General features: G+C 49.1%; 1 protein-coding gene across 5 annotated transcripts in view; it reads left to right on the top strand.

Annotated features, from left to right (window-relative positions):
• Window positions 1–23542, top strand: part of FAM110B (family with sequence similarity 110 member B) — a 139664-nt gene extending 116122 nt beyond the window's left edge. For all 5 annotated transcript variants that reach the window (XM_057532289.1, XM_057532286.1, XM_057532287.1 and 2 more), the window contains one exon: window positions 21719–23542. In XM_057532289.1, the coding sequence (XP_057388272.1) occupies window positions 22052–23167 (1116 nt within the window). In that variant the 5' untranslated portion in view covers window positions 21719–22051 and the 3' untranslated portion in view covers window positions 23168–23542. The remainder of the gene's footprint in view (window positions 1–21718) is intronic.
• The last annotated feature ends 1517 nt before the right edge of the window (window positions 23543–25059 follow it).

Below are 25059 nucleotides of genomic sequence, written 5' to 3'. Positions count from 1 at the left end.
ATATTTCTCATGCTGTATATTACATCCCCATGGCTTATTTACTGTGTAACTGGAAGCTTGTACGTCTTAATCTCTTATCAAAACAAGTTGAAAGCACTTCAGTTTGGAGTAGGAAACCATTGAAATCTGGAATTGTTCTGTTTGAATGATGGAATCCTTATGTGAAAATATTTTTGAGAAACTATTTCAGAAAGCACCATAAATGTATTAATTTTCTTTGGTTTCTGGTCTCATCTGCTCATACCCCTTCCCCTTGGTATCGCCTGGGCAAGAGTAAGTTCATATGATAGTGCCTTACTGTCTTCAGTACTGTTTAAATGACATATTCCAACCCAGGCCATATTCGGAACCATAATAAGGGAAAAACACTTCTTTTCAAAGCAAAGTTTCATTTTAAAATTTTGGAGCAATTTAGGAAACTTAGTCCCGGTCTTTCTGATTTTGAGACCAAAGTTTGAGCCTTAGGTTGTTTTCTCGATAGTAAGAGATGACAAATGTTAAAGCCTATTTCTCCCTATAAAATGTCTTGTAACCTGCCAATCATGTTCATTTCTATTGTAATTTAACCTCCTGGGTTAGTTAGTCAGTTAGTTAGTTAGTTAGTTAGTTAGTTATTGCTGTGTTGGGTCTTCATTTCTGTGTGAGGGCTTTCTCTAGTTGCGGCGAGCGGGGGCCACTCTTCATCGCGGTGCGCGGGCCTCTCACTATCACGGCCTCTCTTGTTGCGGAGCACAGGCTCCAGACGCGCAGGCTCAGTAATTGTGGCTCACGGGCCCAGTTGCTCCGCGGCATGTGGGATCCTCCCGGACCAGGGCTCGAACCCGTGTCCCCTGCATTGGCAGGCAGACTCTCAACCACTGTGCCACCAGGGAAGCCCTCCTGGGTTATTTTTGAAATCATGATTGTTCATTTATTTCAGGGGCAGATTGTGTGTTCCAACTCCCCTGCTACAACCAGGCTTTTTTTTTTTTTTCCTTTTTTTTATTTTGAAAATTTAAACTCACAGGAAGTTACAAAGAGAGCAGAGAGGTCCCATGTACCATCACCCAGCTTCCCCCTCCTCGCATTGTGTCTTATGTAATTATAGTGCAGTGTTGAACCCAGGAAATCGACATTGGTACAGCGTGTGTATAGTTGTGTCCTTTGATCGCACGTGTAGGCTCATGGAACCATCACCACAGTCAAGATTCTAACCAAAGCACAAAGCTCTCCCTTTCCATACCCCTTTACGCCCAGACACACCCGCTCCCATCCCTAACCCCCGACAACCGTTTATCTGTTCCCCACTCTAGAATTTTGTAATTTGAGAATGTTCTATAGCTGGAATCATGCAGTGTGTGACTTTCTGATATTGGCTTTGTTCACTCAGCACGAGTGCCATTGAGATACATCCAACTGTTCCTTTTCCTTTCCGAGCAGCGCTCTGTGCTCGGATGACCAGCCGTTATTAACATTCACCTATTAAGGGGCATTGTGTCCCTTTATAGTTTCTAGTTTCTGATTATTACAGATAAAGCTGCAGTGGACACGTGTGTGCAGGGTTTTGTGTGGATGTAGTTTTCGTCTTCTCTGGAATCGATGCCCAGGAGTGCAGTTGCTGGGCTGTGCTATGTTCTATGGCTGCCGTCGACGTCCATGGTGGACCAGTGTCTTTGCCTCTTCCCAGCATCCAACCATTGGGGTCACTTTTTCATCTTCGTTCCTCCAGCAAGTGTGTGGTGATAGCTCATTGTCGTCCCAGGGGCTAGTACTGGGGAGCATCTATTTGTGTGTTTGTTTGCCCTTCGAATGCCCTCTTTGTTGAGACCTTTTGTTGAAACCTTCATATCTTTTGTCCATTTTCTAATTGGATTATTTGGTTTTTTAAAGTTGAATTTTGAGAGTTATTTATATATTCTAGGTGTAAGTTCATTGTCAGATATGTGTTTTGCAGCTATTTTCTCCCAGTCTGTAGCTTGTCTTTTTATCCTTGTAACAGGGTCATTCACAGAACAAAAGTTTTTTTGAAAATTTTGACAAGTCAAATTTTTTTCTTTTATGGATCAAGATTTTAATATCGTATCTGAGAACCCTTCATCAAGCCCCAGATTCCAAAGATTTTCTCCTGTGTTATCTCCTAAAAAATTTATAGTTTTGTGTTTTACAAGTAAATCTCTGATCCTTTCTGAGTTAGTTTTTGCATGAGGGATGAGGGTTAGGTCAAGGTTCATATTTGTGCTCGTGGATGTCCAATCGCTCCAGCACCATTTGTTGGAAAGACTGTTCTTCCTCCATTGAATTGCTTTTGCACTTTTGTCAAAATAAGATGACTGTACCTCTGGGTCCATATTTGGGTTCTCTATTCTGTTCTGTCGATCTGTGCGTCTGTCTCAATATATACCACAATCTTGATTACTATAGCTGTATAATAAGTCAAGAAACTGAGTACTAGAGTGATTCCTCCCACTTTTTTCTTCTTTTTCAAAATCCTTTTAGCTATTACAGTTCCTTTGCCTTTCCTTGGAATTTTCGAATAATCGTGTGCATGTTTGCCTATAGCTACTGGGAAGTTCTGCTTGGTGCTCACTTTTCTTCCACTCTCTCTTATTGTTCAGCCCAGTTTGCTCCTACCTGCTTCTTTGTTGTCGATTGTGTCTGACATGATCGTCTATTTAGAAAATATCAAGGTGTCTACAAAACAAACAAAAAAACCCTAGAACTAAAAAAGTGATTTGGCAAGATCACAGGATACAAGATCAACATGCGAAAGTCAGTTGTATTTCTATATAGTAGTGATGAGCACATGGAAGCCAAAATTAAAAATACAGAACTATTGGGCTTCCCTGGTGGCGCACTGGTTAAGAATCCACCTGCCAATGCAGGGGACACGGGTTCGAGCCCTGGTCTGGGAAGATCCCACATGCCGCGGAGCAACTGGGCCCGTGAGCCACAACTACTGAGCCTGCACGTCTGGAGCCTGTGCTCCGCAACAAGAGAGGCCACGATAGTGAGAGGCCCGCGCACCATGATGAAGAGTGGCCCCCGCTTGCCGCAGCTGGAGAAAGCCCTTGCACAGAAACGAAGATGCAACACAGCCAAAATAAATAATAAGAAAAAATAATAATAATACAGAACTATTTACAATGGCTCAAAAAATGAAATACTTCAGTGTAAACCTAACAAAACCCATATAGGACTCATGTGCTGAAAACTCTAGCACTCTGATGAAAGAAATCAGAGAAGGTCTAAATCAATGGAGAGACATACCATGTTAAAGAACTGGGAGGCTCAATCCAGTAAAGATGTCAGTTCCTCCCCCATCGCTAAACGGATTTAGTGCAATGCCTTGCAAAATCCCAGAAAGATCTTTCATAGATACAGATTCTGTTTTGATGCATTTCTTTTTTACAAGAACATCTGGAACTTCTATGTGACTTGAAAACAATAAATTGACCAGGGAAATGGTTTTCCAGTGATACCTGTGGGTACTTTCAGTGCTTTCGATCACGTTTACTGTAAAAATTCAGTGCCTGCCTTCTGTGAGCCAGGCCCCATGCTGAGTGCCTTCCGTTCTCTGAGTCCCGTCATCTCACAGCCACCCTGTGGGGAAGGTTCTGTTAGGATCCTCACTTTACAGACAGGAAAATGGAAGTACCTAGAGGGAATTTACTTGCCCGAGGCCACAGAGCTAGAGGATACAGAAGCAAGATTCAAACGTAGACCCACTTGGGTCCAAAATCTGCTCTGCACTCGGTGTTCCTGTCCCTGTAGGGGTCTCAGGCCAAGTGCCCTCTTAGATAACCCTGCTTTTTGAGAATCTCTGTAGTCCTTACATCACTTTACTGCCTAGTTCCCTGCCAGGCTCTGTCGTGAGTATCCCCAGTCTACACTCCGGTTCCAGCTAGAGAGCTGCACCCAAGGACTGTTCCAAATTACCCAGCTAGAAGGGAACATTTGATACTTTGCAGAATAACTTTTTTTCTTGAAATTTTTATTTAAAAGAGACTTTGCCATCTGGCCGAGAAGGCTGGCTATAGAAGTACTGTTGCTCGCCTTGCAAGTGCGAGAAATGGATTTTGGAATGACACATCACTTTTCTTAGGTGTCAGGGGAAGTAGGTCACTTTAGAGTGTTTGTCATAATACTTGAAAAAAGCTGGCATTGAAAAATGAGAAGTTGAATATTGAGTAGTTCTCCGAGCAAAGACTAGAAATGGACTGCTGAAATATTTTCTGAGATAGACCATAGCTTTTTTATATAGTTTCTTTTTTCCAGTGTCTCCCTAAGATAAGTTTTATTTTAATGGTCAACTGTAGCTTGATAAAAGGAGCAATTTAGTCTTTATGGTATATATATATTGGCTTCATTTATTGCAATGTCTTTCTAGATATAAACACAGGAAAGCTCTAACCTCCTTGAGTTCTAGAAACAGCGATTGGAGTGATCTAGAGGTCCTTAGTAAGTAAAATAGATGAACATGAACGTTTAAAAGCCTCCATCTACCTTTAAGGCTGTTAAACAAATGAGAAAAGTCCAATCCCCTCTCTGTAGAAATCAATAAAGAATAAACAATGCCGCAGAAGTGTTGGATCCCCTCTAAGCTAATGGAGGAGAAATTACACGAATCCAGACGTTCGACTGGAGACTTCAGCATCGCATCCGAAGTGGTTTCTGGCAACATCTCCCAGTTCGGAGCCCATGGCTTCCTTTTGCACAAATACCAGGTCCTGACTGCAGAATTTCATAAGTCGGTTACCAAACTGCAGTCGCCGGCTAAATGTTTTCTGAAAAATTTGGGGTGACGTGATCGCAAACACAGGCTGACATGTTACATGCCAGTATAACTGCCGTTAGCACGTTTACTACAGGGACCATCCAGCCCTTGGTAACAGGAGAGGCTGCCTCTGACCTCCAGGTACCAGCGCCCCCATCCTCAGCCCTGGTCATCACCCCTCAGCCCCGTAAATGGCTCCTGACAATGATTCCCTCCATCAGGCTGTAAACTCATGGGCAGTGTCAGAGTCTGTGCGCTGCTTAAAGAACTCTGCACGTTCTATATACAGAAACAGGCTGCATAAGAAGTATGAGAATTTCAAGGCCATAAAGGAGATAAGAGATCATCCGTGTTGCAGATCCGGGACGACTAGAGCAGAGCGGAAGGAAAGGTCCACCACGTTCCGAGCACAGTTGGGTCCTGCTGTCTCTTCATCCACCCCACCTCGCTCATACCTTCCTCTTCTTTACTCTCTTGTTTCTTGGGAGATTTAATCCACTTCACTTTCTTAATATATTCCATTTAATTCTTCGTTCAGTGATCAATACCTTACATATGGTTTATCTTCAAACTTTCCTTCTGTCTGCATGTTTCCTCTGTCCTCATGTTCCTGTCTTCTTGCTTTGAACACAGTAAATTAAATATCAGCAGCAAGAAAAAGTTTCCAAGAATCACAGAACTTATTATTCGGCTGCCACCCCCTCATCCACTGCAGGAATCCCCTCTAAAGTTTCTTGGGCTGACGGTAAGGCTTCGTCTGCACAGGCCCATTCTGGGATGAAAAGCTCACTCTTTACAAAGGAGCTAATACCAGTTTGGGACAGTTTTAATTGTTTAAAAATTGTTCCTTAAATCGATCTACAGATTGCCTCTACAGTCTGTGACATTCTGATGGTGTTGTCTCTAGCTCATTACAAAGAACAGTGGCTAACATGTATCACCCCCAACACACCAGGAAGGGCTCCTGCCGTCATCCTCGTGGTGCAGGTGAGGAACCCGAAGGTTAGAGAGACCCGAGGTCACACGGGAGTAAAGAGTGGAGCTGGGGGTGCGGAGCTCGTATTCTGACCCCAGACCCTGGAGGAGGGGCCCCGCCAGCCCCTTCTCCGCCAGGACGCTGTCCACCAGGGTCACACCTGCTCTCTGGGCCCCTTTCTCCTTGCTGTTTTCTTACCCCGCTAGGTCCTCTGTCTTCTGTTTCCCAGATGCCTTTCCCCCGTCTCGCCATCGGAACGGTCATGGGTTACTGTCCTCTCGTTTCCACTCGGGTCCTGCCCTGCCCATGTCCCCTGGAATCTCCCCGCCCTGACGCTGCATTGTGCGGACTGCAGCCGGCACGTTGTGACTGTTGTGACGGCCGCACTGCGTCCGCCTCAGGCACATCAGCCTCTCCTGGCCCGTGGCAGGCACTGAGTGGTCTTTGTCGAAGGATCGCGTTCCCTTCCCTGGCTATTATATACTCTACGACTTCTTAGTTGTTTTCCCCTGGGGTCTCTGATGCCCCGTGGTTAAACCTTAAATTTGCAAAAGCAGTACATTCTTCCTCTCTCTGCTCGGAGATGGAATTATAATCCATCCGATGCTTTGCTTTTGGCAGGAGGAGAAGCAAATGGGGACTTGCCGCTTCCCAGCACTGTTAAGTGTTGCTTCTGTGGCGGCTCAGCATCTGCACTAGAAGGTAACTGCTGACTCACTGGGTCTGTGTCCCCGCGGCAGCGTCACTGCCTTTCTTCTCGCCCGCTGGCCCCGGCAGGTGCTCTGTGCCGCGAGCCCAGCTCGGGCTCCCGGGAGGGTCCGTACAGGTACTGCCCTCACCCCCAGGAGTGCCGGCCCCTGCCACTGCTGTAGCGCCGTCATCACCTCCAGAGGTCTCCTCCGATGTCCCGGGCCAGGTATGAAAAGTCCCCTAGAGCCTCCTGACGCCTGTAAGCCAGAACTTACCCCTGTGCTAAGGCTTCTGCTTCTCATTTTTATTTCCCTGTTTTCAGTGCCTCCGTATGAAATCTCTCTCCTGCATCCTGTGCGTTGGTTTTTCTCTTTCTGCTGTACCGCTCCTGTCAACATACAAATGTGCTGTCGTTTCTACCGTCTTAAAGAAAAACTCCCTCTCTTGATAATGCCGACACCTCCAGCCCTCACCTCCTCTCCAAGCTCCTGGGACACACCAGCAGCCCTTGTCCCCCACTATTGGAATCAGCAGCAGTTTCCACCTTGCTGAGTCCTGGTTCTCCCCTTCTGTTTAGCACCTGGACATATCGTGCTGCATATTGCATTTATTTATGCCATATTTGTGAGCTCCATGTAGCGTTCATTGTGTTCACTGCCTGGCATGAGTAGATGCTCGGTAAACGTTATTTTCTGAAGGCACAGATACATAACTGGTGCTTTGTGCGTTCTATATCTTCTGTCTGTATAAACATGCCCCCTTGGGGGTCTGTCCCTTGGGGGTGGGAGGGTCACAGGAAGTGGTCTTTGTTGTATTGGGTGGGTCTCCGTGGTCTGGAGGATTCAGGCCCAATCCTCCAGGCAAGTGCAGGGAAGTCTGCTTTGTATCGAATCAGGTGATGACTAGATTGTTATTTTTCTGTTGTTCAGAAGATATTCTAATTTCCTTAGCAAGATATTAGAATAATTATTTTCTCCCACAGAGGGAGCAGTGACATTTTGAGAGCTCCTTAGAGAATCTTACCAAAGGGCTTTTATTGTCACTGCCACAAATTGGATTTAGCGGGCCTATTCTTTATATTTTAGGAATGCCGTCTCCCCGCAGAGTTTCCAGACCATCTTCCTGCCTCTTAACTCCCCCTCACTGCTTTCTCCTCCGGCACCGCAAGTACTGCGAACTCCAGCTTCTCTGGCAGTGGGCACACAGATTCTGCCACCACAGCAGGAAAGAGGCTTTGTTCTGGAAGCAGCCTGAGGCCTGGCATCCTCCGGGCTAGGGGCGGCGAGGAGCGCGCCAGCTAATGTTCTTTCCTCCCTTCCTTTCAGGCACACATCCAGATCCAGCCCCTCTTCACCCCTGGCAGCCTGGGACGTTTCCATGACTGTAGAGGGCTGTACCTGGGACGTTTCCATGACTGTTGAGGGCTGTACCTGGGACGTTTCCATGACTGTAGAGGGCTGTACCTGGGACGTTTCCATGACTGTTGAGGGCTGTACCTGGGACGTTTCCATGACTGTTGAGGGCTGTACCTGGGACGTTTCCATGACTGTTGAGGGCTGTACCTGGGACGTTTCCATGACTGTAGAGGGCTGTACCTGGGACGTTTCCATGACTGTTGAGGGCTGTACCTGGGACATTTCCATCCCTGTTGAGGGCTGCTCCTGGGACGTTTCCATGCCTGTTGAGGGCTGCTCCTGGGACGTTTCCATGCCTGTTGAGGGCTGTACCTGGGACGTTTCCATGCCTGTTGAGGGCTGTACCTGGGACGTTTCCATGCCTGTTGAGGGCTGTGCCTGGGACGTTTCCATGACTTTTGAGGGCTGTACCAGGGCACCGGTTTAGAAAACAGAAGGACCTGGGGTTGCTCCTTCAACTGACCAGCTTCAGGCAACTCACTTAAACCTTCCAAGCCTCAGTTTTCCCATCTGCTAAGTGGGACAGGTGATACTTGTTGATTCTAAGGTGTCCATCCCATCTGGCCGGAGGTGTTGCAGAAGGAAGAGTCCCCATAAATGGTTGCCGCTGCGTTTCTCTCCTGAGCGTTAAGTGATGCGCGCAGAATCCACAGCTTCAGATACCGGGACGCTGTAAACATCAACAACTACCTTTCGCCCCAAGCAAAATAATCCTCCTTCTTGTTAAAAAATAATAGAAAATTTCATTTCTCACTAAACAAATGTAAACAATGATAGAGACTGAGGAAAAAAAAAAACTATTTCTAAAAGCCAACTCCCTTTTTTCTCTTTGGATGAGTCATTTTTTTTTTTTAGTAAACAGGAATGAGAAACAGTTAATCAAGATAGAGGCAGATAGTTTCATTTTAAAAGAACAGCATGCAGGAATAGGGTAAAAATGCGTATTGTGTTGGAATGAATATGGAAGGCAGAGTTTTCAGATCTCATGAAAGATTTGCTTTGTCCATCCAGCAGTGTCTGTAGCTTTTAAAGTATTTATCAAGATTACTTTTAATATAGGTTTTTTTATTATCATCATCCTTAGAGAGACTCTTCAGTGAGCTGGCTTTGTTTGTTTGTTTGTTTTGGCAGCGGGAGTAGGAAGGTGGGGAAGTAAGCAAAGCCTTTGTGATAGTTTTAGCTTCTTATTCTTTTGCATTGGGGCAAACACACATCCTGTGCTGGACACACGTCAGACAAGGGTCCCTACAAGAGATTCTGAACTCTGCTGTCCCGCAGGGCCTGGTGCTACGCTGGGCTGACCAGGTGTCCGTGGCTGGGGGAAGGGCAGTGCCAGGGAGGAGGGATGGGACACAGAATGAGAGGTCAGAAAAGACTTCGCGGTGCGTTTGGGGACACTTGGAAGGCTCTGGCCCAGCCCAGGCGGAGGAGGGCTGGGGAATGCCAGGGCAGGGAGGCGCCGGCATCAGCCAGCGTGCCTGGGGGGAGGGGGCCCTGGGGGCAGGTGACGATGGACAGGCAGGGGAGGGCCTGTGGCCGCAGAGCATAGCAGTTGGGCCACCTGCCCGCTGCTTTCGCTCCGGCCAGCTTGGAGCAGAGCTGGAACGGGCCTGGGCAAGGTGCAGTGACCGTATCAGCCACTCCTGAGCCCCTTGTCGCTTGGACCCCAGAATGACATTTCCAGGGTAGACTGTGGTGAAGCCTTACCTCATGCCGTTCTAGGCTTGAAAATGGTTTATGTGAGACGTGTTAAGTGCTAAAGATTAAAATATGCGCTGCAAAAATAGGTGTCTACAGACTTGCCTGTCTTACTTTGAATTGTCCCAGAATTCAGTCTGAATTCTTAAAAGTGAAAAAATACTGTTTGTCTTTTCTGAGTACAGTTGAGGCAAGGAACTAGTTGTTTTAACAACTGCTGAACTTTTCCAGCACTAAGATTGATTCCAGAGATGGAAAATAATTCTAGGTGTTGCTTGGCAAATAACATCAACAGTATTCATTCTTTTTTTTTTAAAGCAGAACCTACTGGTTCTGCTTTAAAATTCTACCTTGTATTGATTTCCCTTTGGACTGTATTTGTGTTGTAAGCACAGTTCAGGGCTAATGTGTTCGTTAAGCTGTGAATAAACAGTTTCTGTGCGTTTGTGGGCCAGTGCCCCAAGCTCTCCAATCAAAAGGAGGCACTTGGAGTGTTGTTTCAAATTTATAAACAGTGCATCCTGAGGTTCGCTTCCTGAGTTTTTTATCTGAGGGCATCATTGAGCTTTTATAATATAAAATAATGTGCTAGGTAGTCTACTGAGGGTTTTGCATTTTACATTTTAGTTCAGCTGGGTGCCCATTTTAGTGAGTGCCTACTGTGTACACGGCTGGGGGCTTTAGTAGAAATGGCAGTAAAAAGTGAGTTCTCCCTGCTCTCCAGATGCTCCGTGTTGTAGACAGAATGAAACACAGTCTCTGTTGTTTGTTCTTTTTAATCTCTCATGATTTTCATCAGAGTTCAGCTAACTTTGATGGATCTGCAGTCACTGGTGTCAAGAAAGAAAATTAAATTAATGGAACTCAGTTGATAAACATTTCACCTTCTCTGCTTGTGCATTTAAGCTGTAAGCAAGTAACATGATTATTTGACATAAGAAAAAGTTTAAGCGATTTCTCGTCCTCCTCTTCCTGCTAGGGGAAGCCGGTACTCAGCAGTGAATGGCCAAGAGAGTAGATCTTAGAGCTTAGGGGCTTCCTAATGTAAATGCACTTACATTATTTAAATGTAAACCGTTTAGAACTACATCACACCCACCTTTTAAGAGCTGGAATGAGGGTGTGACACGGAGAGGTGGACCAAGGGGTAGGTATGCAGATCAGGTAGTGGAGCCCTCAGCCACCTGGTAGCCGAGTATCTTAGACAACTTTGTTGGTGTCTTTGGACATGACTTTCCTCATCTGTAAAGTGGGGATAATAACACTTGCTTTAGAGATGTTGGTGGGATTGAATCGTAAAACCTTTAAACCGCATTAGTACAGTTCTCTGTGCATTAGTACATCATATGTGCTTAACAGGAAATGGTCATTATGAACAGGTTAATTTTTAAACGTAATTTAAATAGCAGTTTTCCTAATACACTCCCAGTGAACTTGGTCCACTCCCCCCATAATGCTGCTTTATTTTTCCTTCTTTCAAGTTGATATGTGTCACCGTTTTAACACATATTTATTTCAGAGTATTTACACATATATGTATTTACACACATATTCACACACATATTTAATACATACTTATTTCACTAGAAATTGAAAATATTTTCACAAATAAAGGTTCTGTCTATATTGCCACCCTGCTACGGTTGCCGTAGAGTACGTACAAGTTTACACAGCCAAAGAAAAATGCAAATTGCGGGTGCCTACAACCCTTGTCAGTGGGACAACCAGATGCCGGGTCCCCAGATCCACGCAGCCCCGGATTCTGGTCGGGGTGCCACTCGCAAGTACTTACCCTCTTGCTGGTACAGGGGGATCAGACCCCTCGTAAGGGAGTAATTGTGAGGATGGATGAGATGGGGCGTGTGAGCCCTGCACGGTGTCTCCAATGAGCTGCTACTGAAGTTCATAATCCTCGAGTTTGCTGAGATGTCATTGCTGCTGCTAGAAGGTGCTCCTGGTCACCCTAACTGGGGAGCCAGCTAACTCTTATTAGTCTCACGTTAACGAGCAGCTCTCCCGAAGCCTGGGACCTGAAGGGGCTAGCCTGTGCGAAGGGCCGGGGCTCTCCCTGAGAGTTTGGCTGTGCCTCGCACGTTCTCACAGCCGAGCACAGAGCCGAGTGAAGCCCCCTCCAAGACAGGACAAAGAGGCCGAAAATGGGATCACTTTATGTTCGTTTGGACAAGGCAAGCAGTCCTATTGGAATTCTGTCATTAAGAATTCTAGTCACCCTGCTTTTTTTTTTTTTTTTTTTTTTAAAGGATTTTCTTATTTATTTATTTATTTATTTATTTTTGGCTGTGTTGGGTCTTCGGTTCGTGCGAGGGCTTTCTCCAGTTGCGGCAAGCGGGGGCCACTCTTCATCGCGGTGCGGGGACCGCTCTTCATCGCGGTGCGCGGGCCTCTCACTATCGCGGCCTCTCTTGTTGCGGAGCACAGGCTCCAGACGCGCAGGCTCAGCAATTGTGGCTCACGGGCCCAGCTGCTCCGCGGCATGTGGGATCTTCCCAGACCAGGGCTCGAACCCGTGTCCCCTGCATTAGCAGGCAGATTCTCAACCACTGCGCCACCAGGGAAGCCCACCCTGCTTTTAATTACTTGTCGTTATTTCCATCAAGCAAGCCATCGTATTTCCAAACGATTTTTGGTGCTGGCTTCTGAGATCTCGGGTGCAGGGCAGGACTCCCCGACATCGACACAAGCTGGTGGCCCTGTTATAGCAAAACTTTCTCTGCCTTTGGCCATGGAAGACTGTTGAACCAGAAATGTGATTTTTTTTTTTTCTGATTCTCGATTTCATTTTACCTGTAATTGTCTTAAATGAGAGAAGGGCATTTTAAAAGAAACCCATGACATTTCTTTTTAGAATGGACTTACTTACAAATGAAAATGAAGCCTGTGAACGAGTTTTCTAAATGACCTTGGAGAATGACATCAAAGTCAAGACTCCATCCCAGATTGAGATTTGACCGGCTCTTTTTCTCCTATCGACCTTAGGTTTGATTTCATTTTTAATAATGGCTTTATTATTTTCTCTAGGCTGTTTCACTCGCACAAATGTTTGCTTTGAAATTTGAAACCACACATTTTTGTTGTCGCTTAAATCAATATGGGGTCACGCGAGTGACCTTGTAGATAGAAACTGCCTGGTCAACCCACCTTGACAGAAATCGCACACACGCTCTCACCTGAGACCCGTGGAATCATTTTAAGACAAAAGATCGTTCAGTGACCGTAAAGCTTGAAATCTGATGAGGGGGGACGACATGTAATAACAGCTCACGTCGCCTGAACAGACGCGATGCTCCACGCTGCCCCTCGACGCGCCCCCTCGCGGGATTCTCACGGCAGTCCCAGCACACGTACCGCCCGGAGGAAACTGAGGCACACCGAGCTCGGGGAACGGGCCCAGGGTCGCAGAGCTGTGAGTGGCCGGGCTCCGGAGTAAACGCGGTTGACCTTGAACCCTGGACCTGGCTCTGGACTGAGGGGCTCCGCGTCAGCAGACGGACAGACAGAAACCCCGAAGGATGCCACCTGGACCGGTTCTACTGTCTGGCCTGGATTCGTTAGGGGATGAACGGGAAGCGAGTGTCCTCTTTTCTCGGGCCCTAAGAATGCACCCTGAATTCTCCTCTCCGCCTCTGGGATGAAATCTCAGACACGACCTGTAGCCTCTTCGGTTCGTCTTAAATAATTCAAAGTCCTCAGGTCAGTTTCAGGCATGAACGACTGAAGACCTCCAGCCTCTCCCCCCGTTTCAGTTGGGCTCCCCCTCTCCCGGCTCAGGCCTGTGTTGGCTTCGAAACCTCGGTGGAGGAGGGGGCTGAATAAGCCTTGTGTGTTTTCCCAGCTCCTTTCCAGCTCCGTATTAGGCATCACTTCTAACCTGGGGGCAGGTCCATGGGGGTCTGTGGACGTGCGGGGGGACGATGATGGGGGTCCTCTTCTCGGCTCTGACACCCGTCATCCCCTGGGCATGGGGGAGTCCAGAGCTCGTTCTCTTTGGGGGCTTTTGGGGTCCCTGGGGGCAGCCGCACATCTCCCACCGCTGGGGGTTCTCACGGCCTTCCCCCCAGTGCAGGGCTCTTGGCTTTCTCGGGGTGGGCGACTCTTTGGGCGCAGTTCCTTTTAAGATAACCCTAGACCACCTTTCTCCAAGTTCACGTGTGGCCTAGGAAACCCTTGTACTCGTGGAAACGCAGCTTCCTCTGGCCCGTGTCCTGGGGTGGAGGGTCCAGCACAGACTCTTTCTTTAGACCTGTCAGACTCCAGCTACAAGCCAGTCTCCATCAGCTCCAGGAGACCTGGGTCAGGCTCTCTGGAGGTGGGCAGGGGTCCTGAATCCAACCTCAGTCTGTCTGGGGTGAGGGTAGGCGCACACCAAGGTCCAAACCACAGCTCTGAGCAAAGAGCTGAGTCAGCCCCGATACCGGCTCCTTAGGTGACATTGTCTCCCACTCCTTCTTTGCCCCCTGACATCACGGGGAAGCGCTGTGGGTAACAAGTTGTACCCCCTCCGTGCTTCCCTGCAGATTTGCTCAGTTCACAGTGCCACCTGGAGGCTGCTGCCGTAATACAGCACACGACTGTCAGTAATTTCCACGCGTTTATCAAAGTGCCTGTGCAAGTGTGTGCTGCTCACCCGTGTATCCGGCGCACCCTAGGAGAGCCCCGGGGGGGCATTGCTCCTTGGTCCATATCCATGAAGGCCTAGAAGGTAAAGCTGGCCTCTTGGCATCTCTTCACTATTCCAACGTGCATTTCTCTCCTCCGGCTTCACAGAATGGATGTGTCAAAAGAAACAAGGCTTAAAGGACCTGCTGAAAAGTGGACAGATGGTTTACCCAACAGGTGGGAAATGAAAACAAAATCATGAAAACCCAGGGCAAGGATTTTTTTATTATGTAACATTTGAAGACCTACTCTAGCCAACTGAAAGAGTAAGCTAAAAAATGACTAGGAAAAAAAGAAAATGACTAGGATACCAGAATCAAAAGTTTAAATGTTGTTAGGACAAGTCCATGGTTTCCAAGAATATACAAAGTGAGAGTGTTGTTGGCAAGAAGATTATTTCATTTACAGCTTGGAGCTGATCGCTGATGGCAACACTGAGGTCAGAAAAGAGAAGAGCCAGCCATCAGGATTATAGATGTTGAGGGATCTCACCAGGCAGTAAGCAAGGAGGTACGTCATTCAGTAAATGAAAAAAACAACAGGTCCTGAGAGGGCGGTGGTTTTGACTTAACGCTTCCAGATGTTTGGGCCTCTCATTTCTTAGTTTCCGTTCAATTTATCATGTGCAAATTTAGTCTTTTTTGGATACATGCTTTTGTTACTCCCCCGTTTACCTTTTCACTTTTGTTCTTCTCCTTTTGCACTCTTTACATGTTATTTTCACAGCATAAAAGGAGTTAATAAAGTGAATGACGTTAGGAAGGGAAGGAAAAGGGAAAATGGTGAAAAACATGGCATATTAATTAAAATGGATAAGTTAACGTCTTCCAAATGCAGTGCCATTACTTCCTTTAACCTACAGAACTAAGCATTTAACTTAGGAATACATCTTGCTTCTAAATATAATTTTCACGATGGCCACAACATTGTTAACTATTTGCGATGCGTATTAAGGAGATGACAAGTTTCCTCCTGAAACCCTGCTGGTTACAATCGTCTCGGGCAGAGGGAGGACAGATGTGTGAACGTGCACAGCTGGTTCGGAGGGGCTGCCGTGGTTCTGTTTGGCTCAAGCCTGGGGTGCAGAGGAGGAAGCGAGGGAAGATTAGACTAGAGTGTGTGCTTCCTGCCCACACACCACGCGTCAGCAGTCAAGCAGGAAGCCCGGAATCATCCTCAACGGCTCCCTCACCCTCCACAACCAGACCGACACCAAGTTCGGCCCAGTGCAGGTCTTAAACATCTCTTGAAATTGTCCACACTTCTCTCCATCCCCAAAGACCCCCTCCTCATTAGGGTGACATGAATGAGAAGTGCCTCTGTGCCCTTATTTAACCTTCTCAAGTGCCCTGAATAGGTAGGTGGTATCATTATCCCCATTTTAGAGATGGGAAACCTGAGGCCCAGGATGGAGAAGTGACCTGCCCAAGGCTACTCAGCCCTTACAGGGCAGAGCCAGGATTCGGGCCCACGGGCCGTGGCCAGGGGGCCACCGCTCAGAGCCCGCTGCCTTTCCCTCCCCTGGGCAGCTCTGCCCAGCCTCTCTGCAGCTGTTCCTGCTCCCCCTCTCGTCCTGGTCCCTCCCCACAGCCAGGGGAGTTCTTAGAACTACAGACCTGACCCTGTCACTGGTGCACGATCACCCTCTAGGGCTCCCCCATTGCTCTGCATGAAATCCAAAGCCCATCTGCCCCATCCTCACCCCAGTAGGTCTGTCCCCGTCCCCCCGCCACCAGCACTCTGCACCGGCTGTCGGGTGTGTTTCAGGTTTCTTGAATGAACCACGAACTCAGTGGAGAGCTTCCCTGAGGACGGATGCCCCGCGACCGTGCCTTTACTCCAGTTCTTCCCTCCTGCTCTGTCATCTGACTCCCGAGAAGTGGTTGGTGGGGAGGTGCATTGTGACAGTCCTGCCACACTGATCAACATTATTTAATTAATATTCACTGTATGTATTTTGAGTATTTTTTTCTAAATTGCCATGACTTTCCTGTTTCTTTACATCTTACACATAATTGCTCAGTCACTAGGTACTAATCAATTGATTCAACCCAGCCCACAACTCAGTAAGCTGAATTAGATTCAGCACTCTTAGATTTTGAGTGCTTTTCTCTTACATGTGTAAAGAATTCAAAAGTTAACGGTGTCATGTGAGACTGCATTCTTACTTCAATTGTAAGGAGGTTTCTCTGCTCTTAAATGGGAAAAAACAAGAATACAGTTATGAAGGTGGACCCAGTCAAGTTGGAATCTTACGGCTAAAGTCAGTAAGCACAGATGCTGTTCCCAAAAAATTCAGAAAGCAACATGGGACAAGTTTACCCAGATTGTAAATGTTTTGTGATCTGAAACTAGAAGAATCGGTTCTTCCAGAGCTCTTATTAACCTCAGAGGTAAATTGCTTCTTTTGCTCTTTGCCTCCAAGAGTGTTTGAGCAGGGCTTCCCTGGTGATGCAGTGGTTAAGAATCCGCCTGCCAATGCAGGGGACACGGGTTCGAGCCCTGGTCCAGGAAGATCCCACATGCCGCGGAGCAACTAAGCCCGTGCGCCACAGCTACTGAGCCTGTGCTTTAGAGCCCACGAGCCACAACTACTGAGCCCACGAGCCCGTGAGCCACAACTACTGAGCCCGTGTGCCACAACTACTGAGCCTGTGAGCCACAACTACTGAAGCCCACAAGCCACAACTACTGAAGCCCGTGCACCTAGAGCCCATGCTCCGCAACAAGAGACGCCACCGCAATGAGAAGCCCACGCGCCGCAATGAAGAGTAGCCCCCGCTCGCCGCAACTAGAGAAAGCCCGCGTGCAGCAACGAAGACCCAACACAGCCAAAAAAAAAAAAAGAATGTTTGAGCGGAAAGCATTTTCAAGCTCACCGAATTCAACACATTCATTTTCATAGATGAGATCCAGACGCCGAGATGTTCGGTGACTCAGAGTGGAATTAGTCAGACTCCCTCCTTAAAGCAGTATTCCACCTTTTTTCTGCCATAACACACGAGAAATGACCAGTTTTCACATATCTGAGAAACTTCTACAGGTGAATCTGGGATTATGTTCATTCCCAGGGTGCTTGCTGTAACTGCAGGACTCTCTTCCTGCCTGGAACGTAAAGATCAATTAGGCGTTAATTGTCCGTTTCTCTTTACTTTACCAGAAGCACATGGCCCATGGTGTCTTCTATGATTGAATCTTAAAATCAAGAGACACCACACAGAAATCTGGGTTTGCTGTGTCAACTGTGAAAGCCATTCCCCGTGGCAGCCCCGTAGCTGGAGGCCCCTTCACACAGGCCACAGTCACCGTGATCCGACTGACCTCGGAGGCACCGAGGCTCACGTTGCCTGGGTTACAGGAAATTGGCTTTCAGCCTTTTTCACATAAACTGTGTGTACGGCGGCTCACTTTCTATCCCTCACTGCCCCCAGGGTTGTAAATGCTCTGAGACCGGCGTGCTGGGTCTCCCCGGTGTCACCCGGCAGCCCAGGTCCTGGTCTCTACCTAACTGCCCCCACGGGCAGCTGGCAGATGTGAAGTTAGACGGATCCAGGCCACTTTGGTTTTGGAAGTTCCAGTTCTCTGGGATTGCTGTTTCCATGTCCCCAAAGCCCCAGACTTCTACTCATGTAAGAGACAAGAAAGCCTGGCTCACGTTCTCCGTGCCAGCATCGAGCGCCGACTCTGACGCTCGCTGGTACAGGAGTGAGATTCTTTCCATTTCCTCTTGCCACTCAAAGGCTGGACCAGCTTCCCGGCGTCACCTGGCGTCTGGTGGGAAATGCAGAGTCTGGGGTGCCCCGCAGACCCCCCGATGCACAGGCACATTCAAGTTTGAGAGGTATCGCTAGGGCCAGCAGGAGTCACCGTGTCTTTGCCCCCGTGTCATCTGCCCCTGGCTGGCTCTGTGCCCCATCAGCCCTCCCCATGCAGGTAACATGACCCCTCCGGCCCCGGTCCTCCATCGGGAAGGAGCTGCTGGGGGAGCTCTGCCCACGATGACCCCCCCCCCCCAGGGCTGCTGGTGAGTTCATGTTGCCCTGACTCAGAGGGCCGCTCTGTCCCTCGGTTCTGCCACATTTTTTTCTCCAATCCATGTTATGCTTTCATGAAATTTTTAAATGGATATTCAGCGGGGTAGAATGTAGGCAAAATGGTCTGTGAATGGACGCTTCCCTCAGGCTTGTGTTCTCTCTCCTTAGCCCTCCATCAGGGATCAAGCAGGGCCGGATAATTACTTTTGTTGATGAAACCTCACGTGGCTGAGGTCGAATTTTTCTGAAACGAGATGAAGAGGCATAGAGGCCCCTTCAGGCCTGCTGCCAGCAGTGCCCGGGCCTGTCCTGATGTCAGGGGCCTGGGCAAGGCTGCCATCAGCGGAGGACCATGTGATCCCTGAACACAGGCCGTGGTTATCATATTTGTGGCATCACGATGGAGCTCCAGGTTTCCAGGTGTCTTGAATGTACCTGGTCTGCATCACACCAAAGTCTACACTCCAGAACTCTGGGTGGGTCTGTACAGCTCCGTCCCAGCCAACACTGTTTGAACATCAAAAAGTAACAGAGCAGAAGTTAAGGATTATGTCACAAGAGGAGAAGCAGCCTTTGCCACCTTCATTATTTTTGAAGTAGTGCGTTGGCTAAACCAGGTAGGAAACATCACCTGCACCGTATTATTATCCTGTAGCACCCCACCAGTTCCTACAGCTTTTTCCGTGGCTTTCAAGCCTTCTGATAAGATGCTCTCCTCCCCACTTCCAGGAGTTTCAATTAGAACGTTTCAGCTGTGACCACGGTCATTTCTAAACATCACCAGCGTGTTGACAGTTATTAGGGAAATTGGGAATGACAAAGGAAAGGCAGACGGAAGAGGGGTAGAAACAGAAAGGAAATGGAGTGTGAATTAGTTACAAATAATCACTGGTTTTCTAACATAAACTCTCATGCCAGTTTTGTGTCTAGTAACTGCTTCCTCGGCTGGATGGCGTGCAGAATGGGAGTGCTTGGAGGAGCCGTCCTCTGGCTCCTCTGGGTGCCTCTGTTCACCCATTCTCAGGCCTGCTTTTCCATGGAGACAGAAAGCAGGGCGGGAGGAGGACGAGCTTCCTGGGAAATGCTTCCGAGAAAGTAGCCTGGGAGTCCTCGGTCCCGAGAGTGCAGAGAGATGACTTTCATTTAGTTCGGAACGGCACCAAAGTCCTCCTGGACAGACAGCTCAGCACACTGGAAAGTCGGTCGGTAGCGGTGGCTGTTTGGGGGTTCCGGTCCGAATATGATGGAATTCGAAAAGAACACGGTCGTGCGGGCCAGCGTGAGCTTTACCGCCAGTGACCGTCACGCGATAACTACAACTTATCATGTGAAGAACCTTCTCCTAAGAATAGTGAATGCCGGAAGCATAGAAGAGTTCACAGGCCAGTATTCCCATGGGCCTTTTTTGAAACTGGAAATAACTCACTTGTCCTTAGCTCCTCAGAGCCACGTGCTTTTAGAGGGAGAAGGACTCGTGGGAATCTCGTCCAAGCACTCGTGTCACAGATGAGGAGCCAAGGCCCCAGGGGAAGGGGCAGAGGCTCTACCTCCTGTCACCCGCTGGGCGATCTTCCCACTTGCTGGAGGTTTGCCCTGGTCCTTAGGCACAAAGGTCACAGGCACAGCTTTCCGTGGTGTCCTTCACTCTGCCCCTGAACCTTCTGGCACTGTCCCCTCCGTGGACACATTTTGGAAGCTGCAGAGGTAACCAGTGAAGATGTTATACGCGCTTGGGAGAAACAAGGCCTGTCCTGGGGGCTGTCAGGTGCCGTGGGGGTGATCCAGCGGGGTTGCCTCAGGGCCCCGGCTCCGCTGCCTGCTCTGGCTGCAGCCCCCTCCTGGAGGACCAGGCTCGTCCTCCGGGTGAGATGTACGCAGGGTCGTGGATGAGCAGACCCGAGGATCTGCAGAGGAATCCGCACTCCTCCTCTGGTATTTCATTCAGAATATGTCCAAAGAAACAGTCTTACTTCCTCTTCATGAGAGGAGGTGATTTTTTAAACTAAATTGAAGTATCATAATAGAACCGCACAATTAAAGGAAATCATTACGGAGGAGTTGCCTTGGGGCTTCTTACATCTTGCATAGGAAAATATTTTTATTAGAACGAATCCTTCTGCAGATTACCAAAATGGTCTCTAACAAAACATGATGATAGGTGTACTTAGAGATTAAGAGTTTTAAAAGATGTTAAGGAAAACTATCAGCCCCCCCCCCCCCCCCCGCCCCAAGCTTATTTTAAGACACTTCATTTTCCTCCCGTGAGAGCAGATCATTTTACAGTAATACCGCTTTATTTTGTAAATGAGTTATTTGACAAGTTAGTTGACTACATTATTCTCTTAATACTCCTAATTACAACCAAAGATGCTGAAAAGGTCTTTCACCGGTGCTTTGGAAGGCTGAGGCGTCCATCAGTGCTCTGTGGCAGCAGTGACAGGCAGCGGTGGCTGGTGCTGAGAGGGCTGCAGAGGTAAATGCTTCACGGTATTACGCTCGAAGTAGAAAGACTCCCTCCAGATTTATACTGGGAGTGTTGAGGAGTGTTTCGTTATCCTGGGCTTGGGTGGGGGCGTGAGGGAGTCAAGTTGCTCAGAAAGCCATAAATAAGCCCCATGAATGCTTACCTATTATACAAGTTTTCCATAAAGTAACATATTTAGGTTTGATTGACACCTTAAGATTGTGTTCTTAGTTCTCTAGGGGATCTGGGAAAATACATACCACAAAGAAACTTGATTTCTGCTCATTGTGTGAAAAATTTGTGGAGCATTTATAATCAGAGTGTCTATTTATATGGTTGATCTAGAAGTATTTCTAGGTTTTTTGTTTGGTTTTTGTTTGTTTTAGTTAAAAAATAAGCTTGTGTTTAATGGGTTGAACTTCATACACATTCCATGCGCAGGAGAATGTGTTTTCAAATATATTGGTTGGCAAAAGTAAGATAAACAAGTTGACTTTTTAAAAAATATTTTCGTGTTTACTGCCGTTTCTTGCCCATCTTTTCAGTCTTTGAAGAGTTGGGTGCTTGTTGAAGCGTTAGGAGAGATTGATAGAAGTCTGAAGGTTTGCTTCGTCGCAAAAGAGGCATATTAGACGTCACCGATGCTGTAGCCTACAGCAGCAAAGCGATTCTCAGGAACCCAGTGGCATTTCATGAACTGGGAACGACCGGCATTTCTGCACTCGTCTAGCGTTTCCGGGGTTTGGGTATAAGTGATGCCAGCCGGGCGTGATCGGGAGGCGGGTCTCCCCGCTGGGAAGGCGGCGGGAGGAGTTGGCGCGTGGGAACCCTCCGCCGCTCCTTCTCCGAGCGCGGGGCGCGGGCCTCGTGCGGCCGCCGGGATCGCCCCCCTCCCGGGCGGGCGGGCGGGCGGCGGGGGTGCCCTGGGGCGGGGGCGCGCGGCTCCGCCGTTGCTGCAGCCGTGATGTCACTCGCCCATCCTAACCCGCGGTTGGTTGCTGTGTGTTTCAGCTCTGCCTGCAGTCGAACACAAAGACCTGGAGGAGACTCCCACATCCTTCGGGGAGGAGAAAGGAGGCGGCGAAGCAGCTGAAAGGAACTTGGGGCTTGGGGCCTCTCCGCACCGGGCGGCCGGCGAGGCGGCCAGGGAAGTAAAGCCGCGGGGCGGTGAACGAGCCGGGAGATGAGGCGCTGCCGCCGCTGCTGCTGCCGCCGCCGCCGCCGCTGACACTCGGTTCCGGACCGTCCGCTGCCCTTTGTGCCGCCCGCACATGTGTCTGCCCGGCGCATCCGGAGGCGCGCAGACGAGCATCCACCACGGCCGCCGGGGAGAGAGCGCCCGCCATGCCCACGGAGAGCCTACAGACAGGTAGCATGGTGAAGCCGGTCAGCCCCGCCGGCACCTTCACGTCGGCCGTGCCCCTGCGCATCCTCAACAAGGGGCCCGACTACTTTCGCCGGCAGGCGGAGCCCAACCCCAAGCGACTCAGCGCCGTGGAGCGGCTGGAGGCCGACAAGGCCAAGTACGTCAAGAGCCAGGAGGTCATCAACGCCAAGCAGGAGCCCGTGAAGCCGGCCGTGCTGGCCAAGCCCCCCGTGTGCCCGGGCGCCAAGCGCGCGCTCGGCAGCCCCACGCTCAAGGGCTTCGGCGGCGGCGCCAAGAGCGAGGGCGGCGCGCCGCGCGAGACCCTGAAGCTCGAGATCCTCAAGAACATCCTCAACAGCTCGGAGGGCTCGAGCGCGGGCTCGGGCCACAAGCACGGCGCGCGGAACTGGCCGGCGCCGCGCGCCGACGCGCCCGAGCTGCACCGGCACTCGTTCGCCGAGTCGCTGCGCGTGCGCGCCACGCCGGGCCGCGGCAGCCCGCAGGAGGGCGGCTCGCACGTGGGCCGGCGGCCGCTCGAGCCCGCCGCCGCCGACGCCTTCCTGCACGTGTCGCACAGCTCCTCGGACATCCGCAAGGTGACGGGCGCCAAGCCCCTGAAGGCCATCCCCTGCAGCAGCTCCGCGCCGCCGCTGCCCCCCAAGCCCAAGGTCGCCGCCCCGGCCGCGGTCAGGTCCCCCGAGGCCGAGGCGGCCGAGCCGGCCTGCGGGGTGGGCCGGAGACCCTCGCTCCAGCGGTCCAAGTCGGACCTGAGCGACAGGTACTTCCGGGTGGACGCCGACGTGGAGCGCTTCTTCAACTACTGCGGACTGGACCCCGAGGAGCTGGAAACCCTGGGCATGGAGAACTTCGCCCGCGCCAACTCCGACATCATCTCCCTCAACTTCCGCAGCGCCAGCATGATCAGTTCAGACTGTGAACAGTCCCAGGACAGCAACAGTGACCTTAGAAACGATGACAGTGCCAATGACCGGGTGCCCTATGGCATCTCCGCGATCGAGAGAAACGCTCGCATCATCAAGTGGTTGTATAGCATCAAACAAGCCAGAGAGTCGCAGAAGGTGTCCCACGTGTAAGAGGAAGCGCGCGCAGCGGAGGGAGGGGGGGGTCTCTGTCCGTGCCTCGGCAGTTATGGAGATTGTGAGGTCTCCTTGCAGTGTTGTGAGCTTCTCCACTCTCTTTGTGTTGCTTGTTGTGCAATGTCTTTCAAGTTGCATGCCCCCCAACGTGGGGACTGACCTGGCGTCCTCAGCCACCGTCGCTGCAGAGCCTGGCCAATCGCTCGTCATCCGCCAGAAGTTCCAGGCCAGATTCACACTAGGGCTTCGATCTTCAGCAAAACTGTTTACAAGGAAAACGGTATACAACTTCTTCAATATTTATGTGGTTCCTGTGTTTTTATATCCCGCGCTATGGTGTCTTAATTAAAAGTTTTATCCACTGGCTTTTAAGTTGGGAGTAGCATCTTTTTGAAATTAAAAAAAAAAAAAAAGCCAATCTGCCTACACTGGAGACCGAAACGGTGGGAAAATGAATGGGGTCTGTTTACCAAACAGATAGTGACTGACCCAAGAGAGAACCGGGCTGGGCTTTCTGAGGAAGAAAGTGGGGACCCCGGTGTTAATCATGTAGGTATTGACATCCGCTCGCCACGTACTCAAGTAAGGGTTGGGGTGACGGTGCTACATACGTTTTGTGTCCGATTCGGTGTGTAAATGTTGGTGGTTCTGTGTAATGCTGACCCCAAGGAAAGACAATCAGATACAATGAAGGTGATTAAATCCGGAGGTTGGGTGTTGGCGGGCTTTGTTGATGTTGTTCTGATTTAGGTTGATTCAGAAATTTCCACTGTTAATCTTTTGACAGAATGGCCGCCCTAGAGCTGATACTGAATGTCTTTTTTTTTTTTTTAAGTTGTTTTTTTGGTCAAGAACTAATCCCATGCGGATTCTCTTCCCTCCCTTTGTTGTTGCTGTTGATAAAGGGAGAGGGGAGTGGGGCTTGGGCAGGTGGGAGCTATCTGAAGACATGAACACAAACGGAAATACCAGCCATATCGGTATAGAGCCTCCCATTCACAAGTCAATACCTTTGGTAGCTGAACCAGATCTGAGCAGCTTGACTGTGCCCTCACGCATGTGTTAATCTGTCAGGCTGTGGACCTTTGTTACGGCTCTAGGAAACTGGAAACACAACTCTAGGTAGCTTTAACAGCCTGTGGTCCCTAGCGCTGCATATCAGCTTGTTCCTTTTCCCCCATAACCTGTCCTCCAGGTGGTCTAGTTAGGTGTCCATCAGCTGCTGTAGTGGAGAGGTCCACCTGCAGCTTCCTTGCTCTTGTAGACACGCTCTGGAGCTCCCAGCAGCACTGCCTTAGGCTTCATCAGCTAATAGGACACTTTCTATGGTGTAAATGCTGTAAGACTTTGTACATACTTCAATTGTTATGAAATCTTTAAGAAGAAAAAAAGGAAAAGTTACTCTAATAAATAGCTCTGGTGCAGGCACTCATGGTGGTGGTTTCTTTGTCCTTTCCTTTGCTCCCTCCATGGAACTTTCACCTTGGACCGTGAGCCAGAAGCAGATTTTTGATGGTCTTGAAGGAGCAGCATTTCATTATTTTCACCATGACAATTATTCTGAACAACCGTGTTCTTCATTGTAGTTAGAGCAGTGTGCTTTTTGCTAAAATAGTTTCATCGAGGTTCCTAAAATATGCTGCTGCTGCTTTACTTAGTTCACACTTTCAGCATTTTTATCTTTTCGTAAATATCAGAATTTTTCACGTCTTCCACCAAACTCTTCAGTTGTAAATATTTGTGAGTTCTGATGGTAGAGACATACTTTTGAAATTTATAGCCTTGTTCTTATTTGTACAAGTCCAATGTCATTAACATTACATGTGCTCAGATACTGGTCCACTCATTCATTCATTCATCCATTCCTCTTTCAAAAGGGCATTCGTTGA

The sequence above is a fragment of the Balaenoptera acutorostrata genome, chromosome 17, assembly GCF_949987535.1.
Source record: "Balaenoptera acutorostrata chromosome 17, mBalAcu1.1, whole genome shotgun sequence".
Classification (NCBI taxonomy): Eukaryota; Metazoa; Chordata; class Mammalia; order Artiodactyla; family Balaenopteridae; genus Balaenoptera; species Balaenoptera acutorostrata.
The sequence above is the reverse complement of the archived record's forward strand: the minus strand, read 5'-3'. Positions and strand labels throughout refer to the sequence as shown.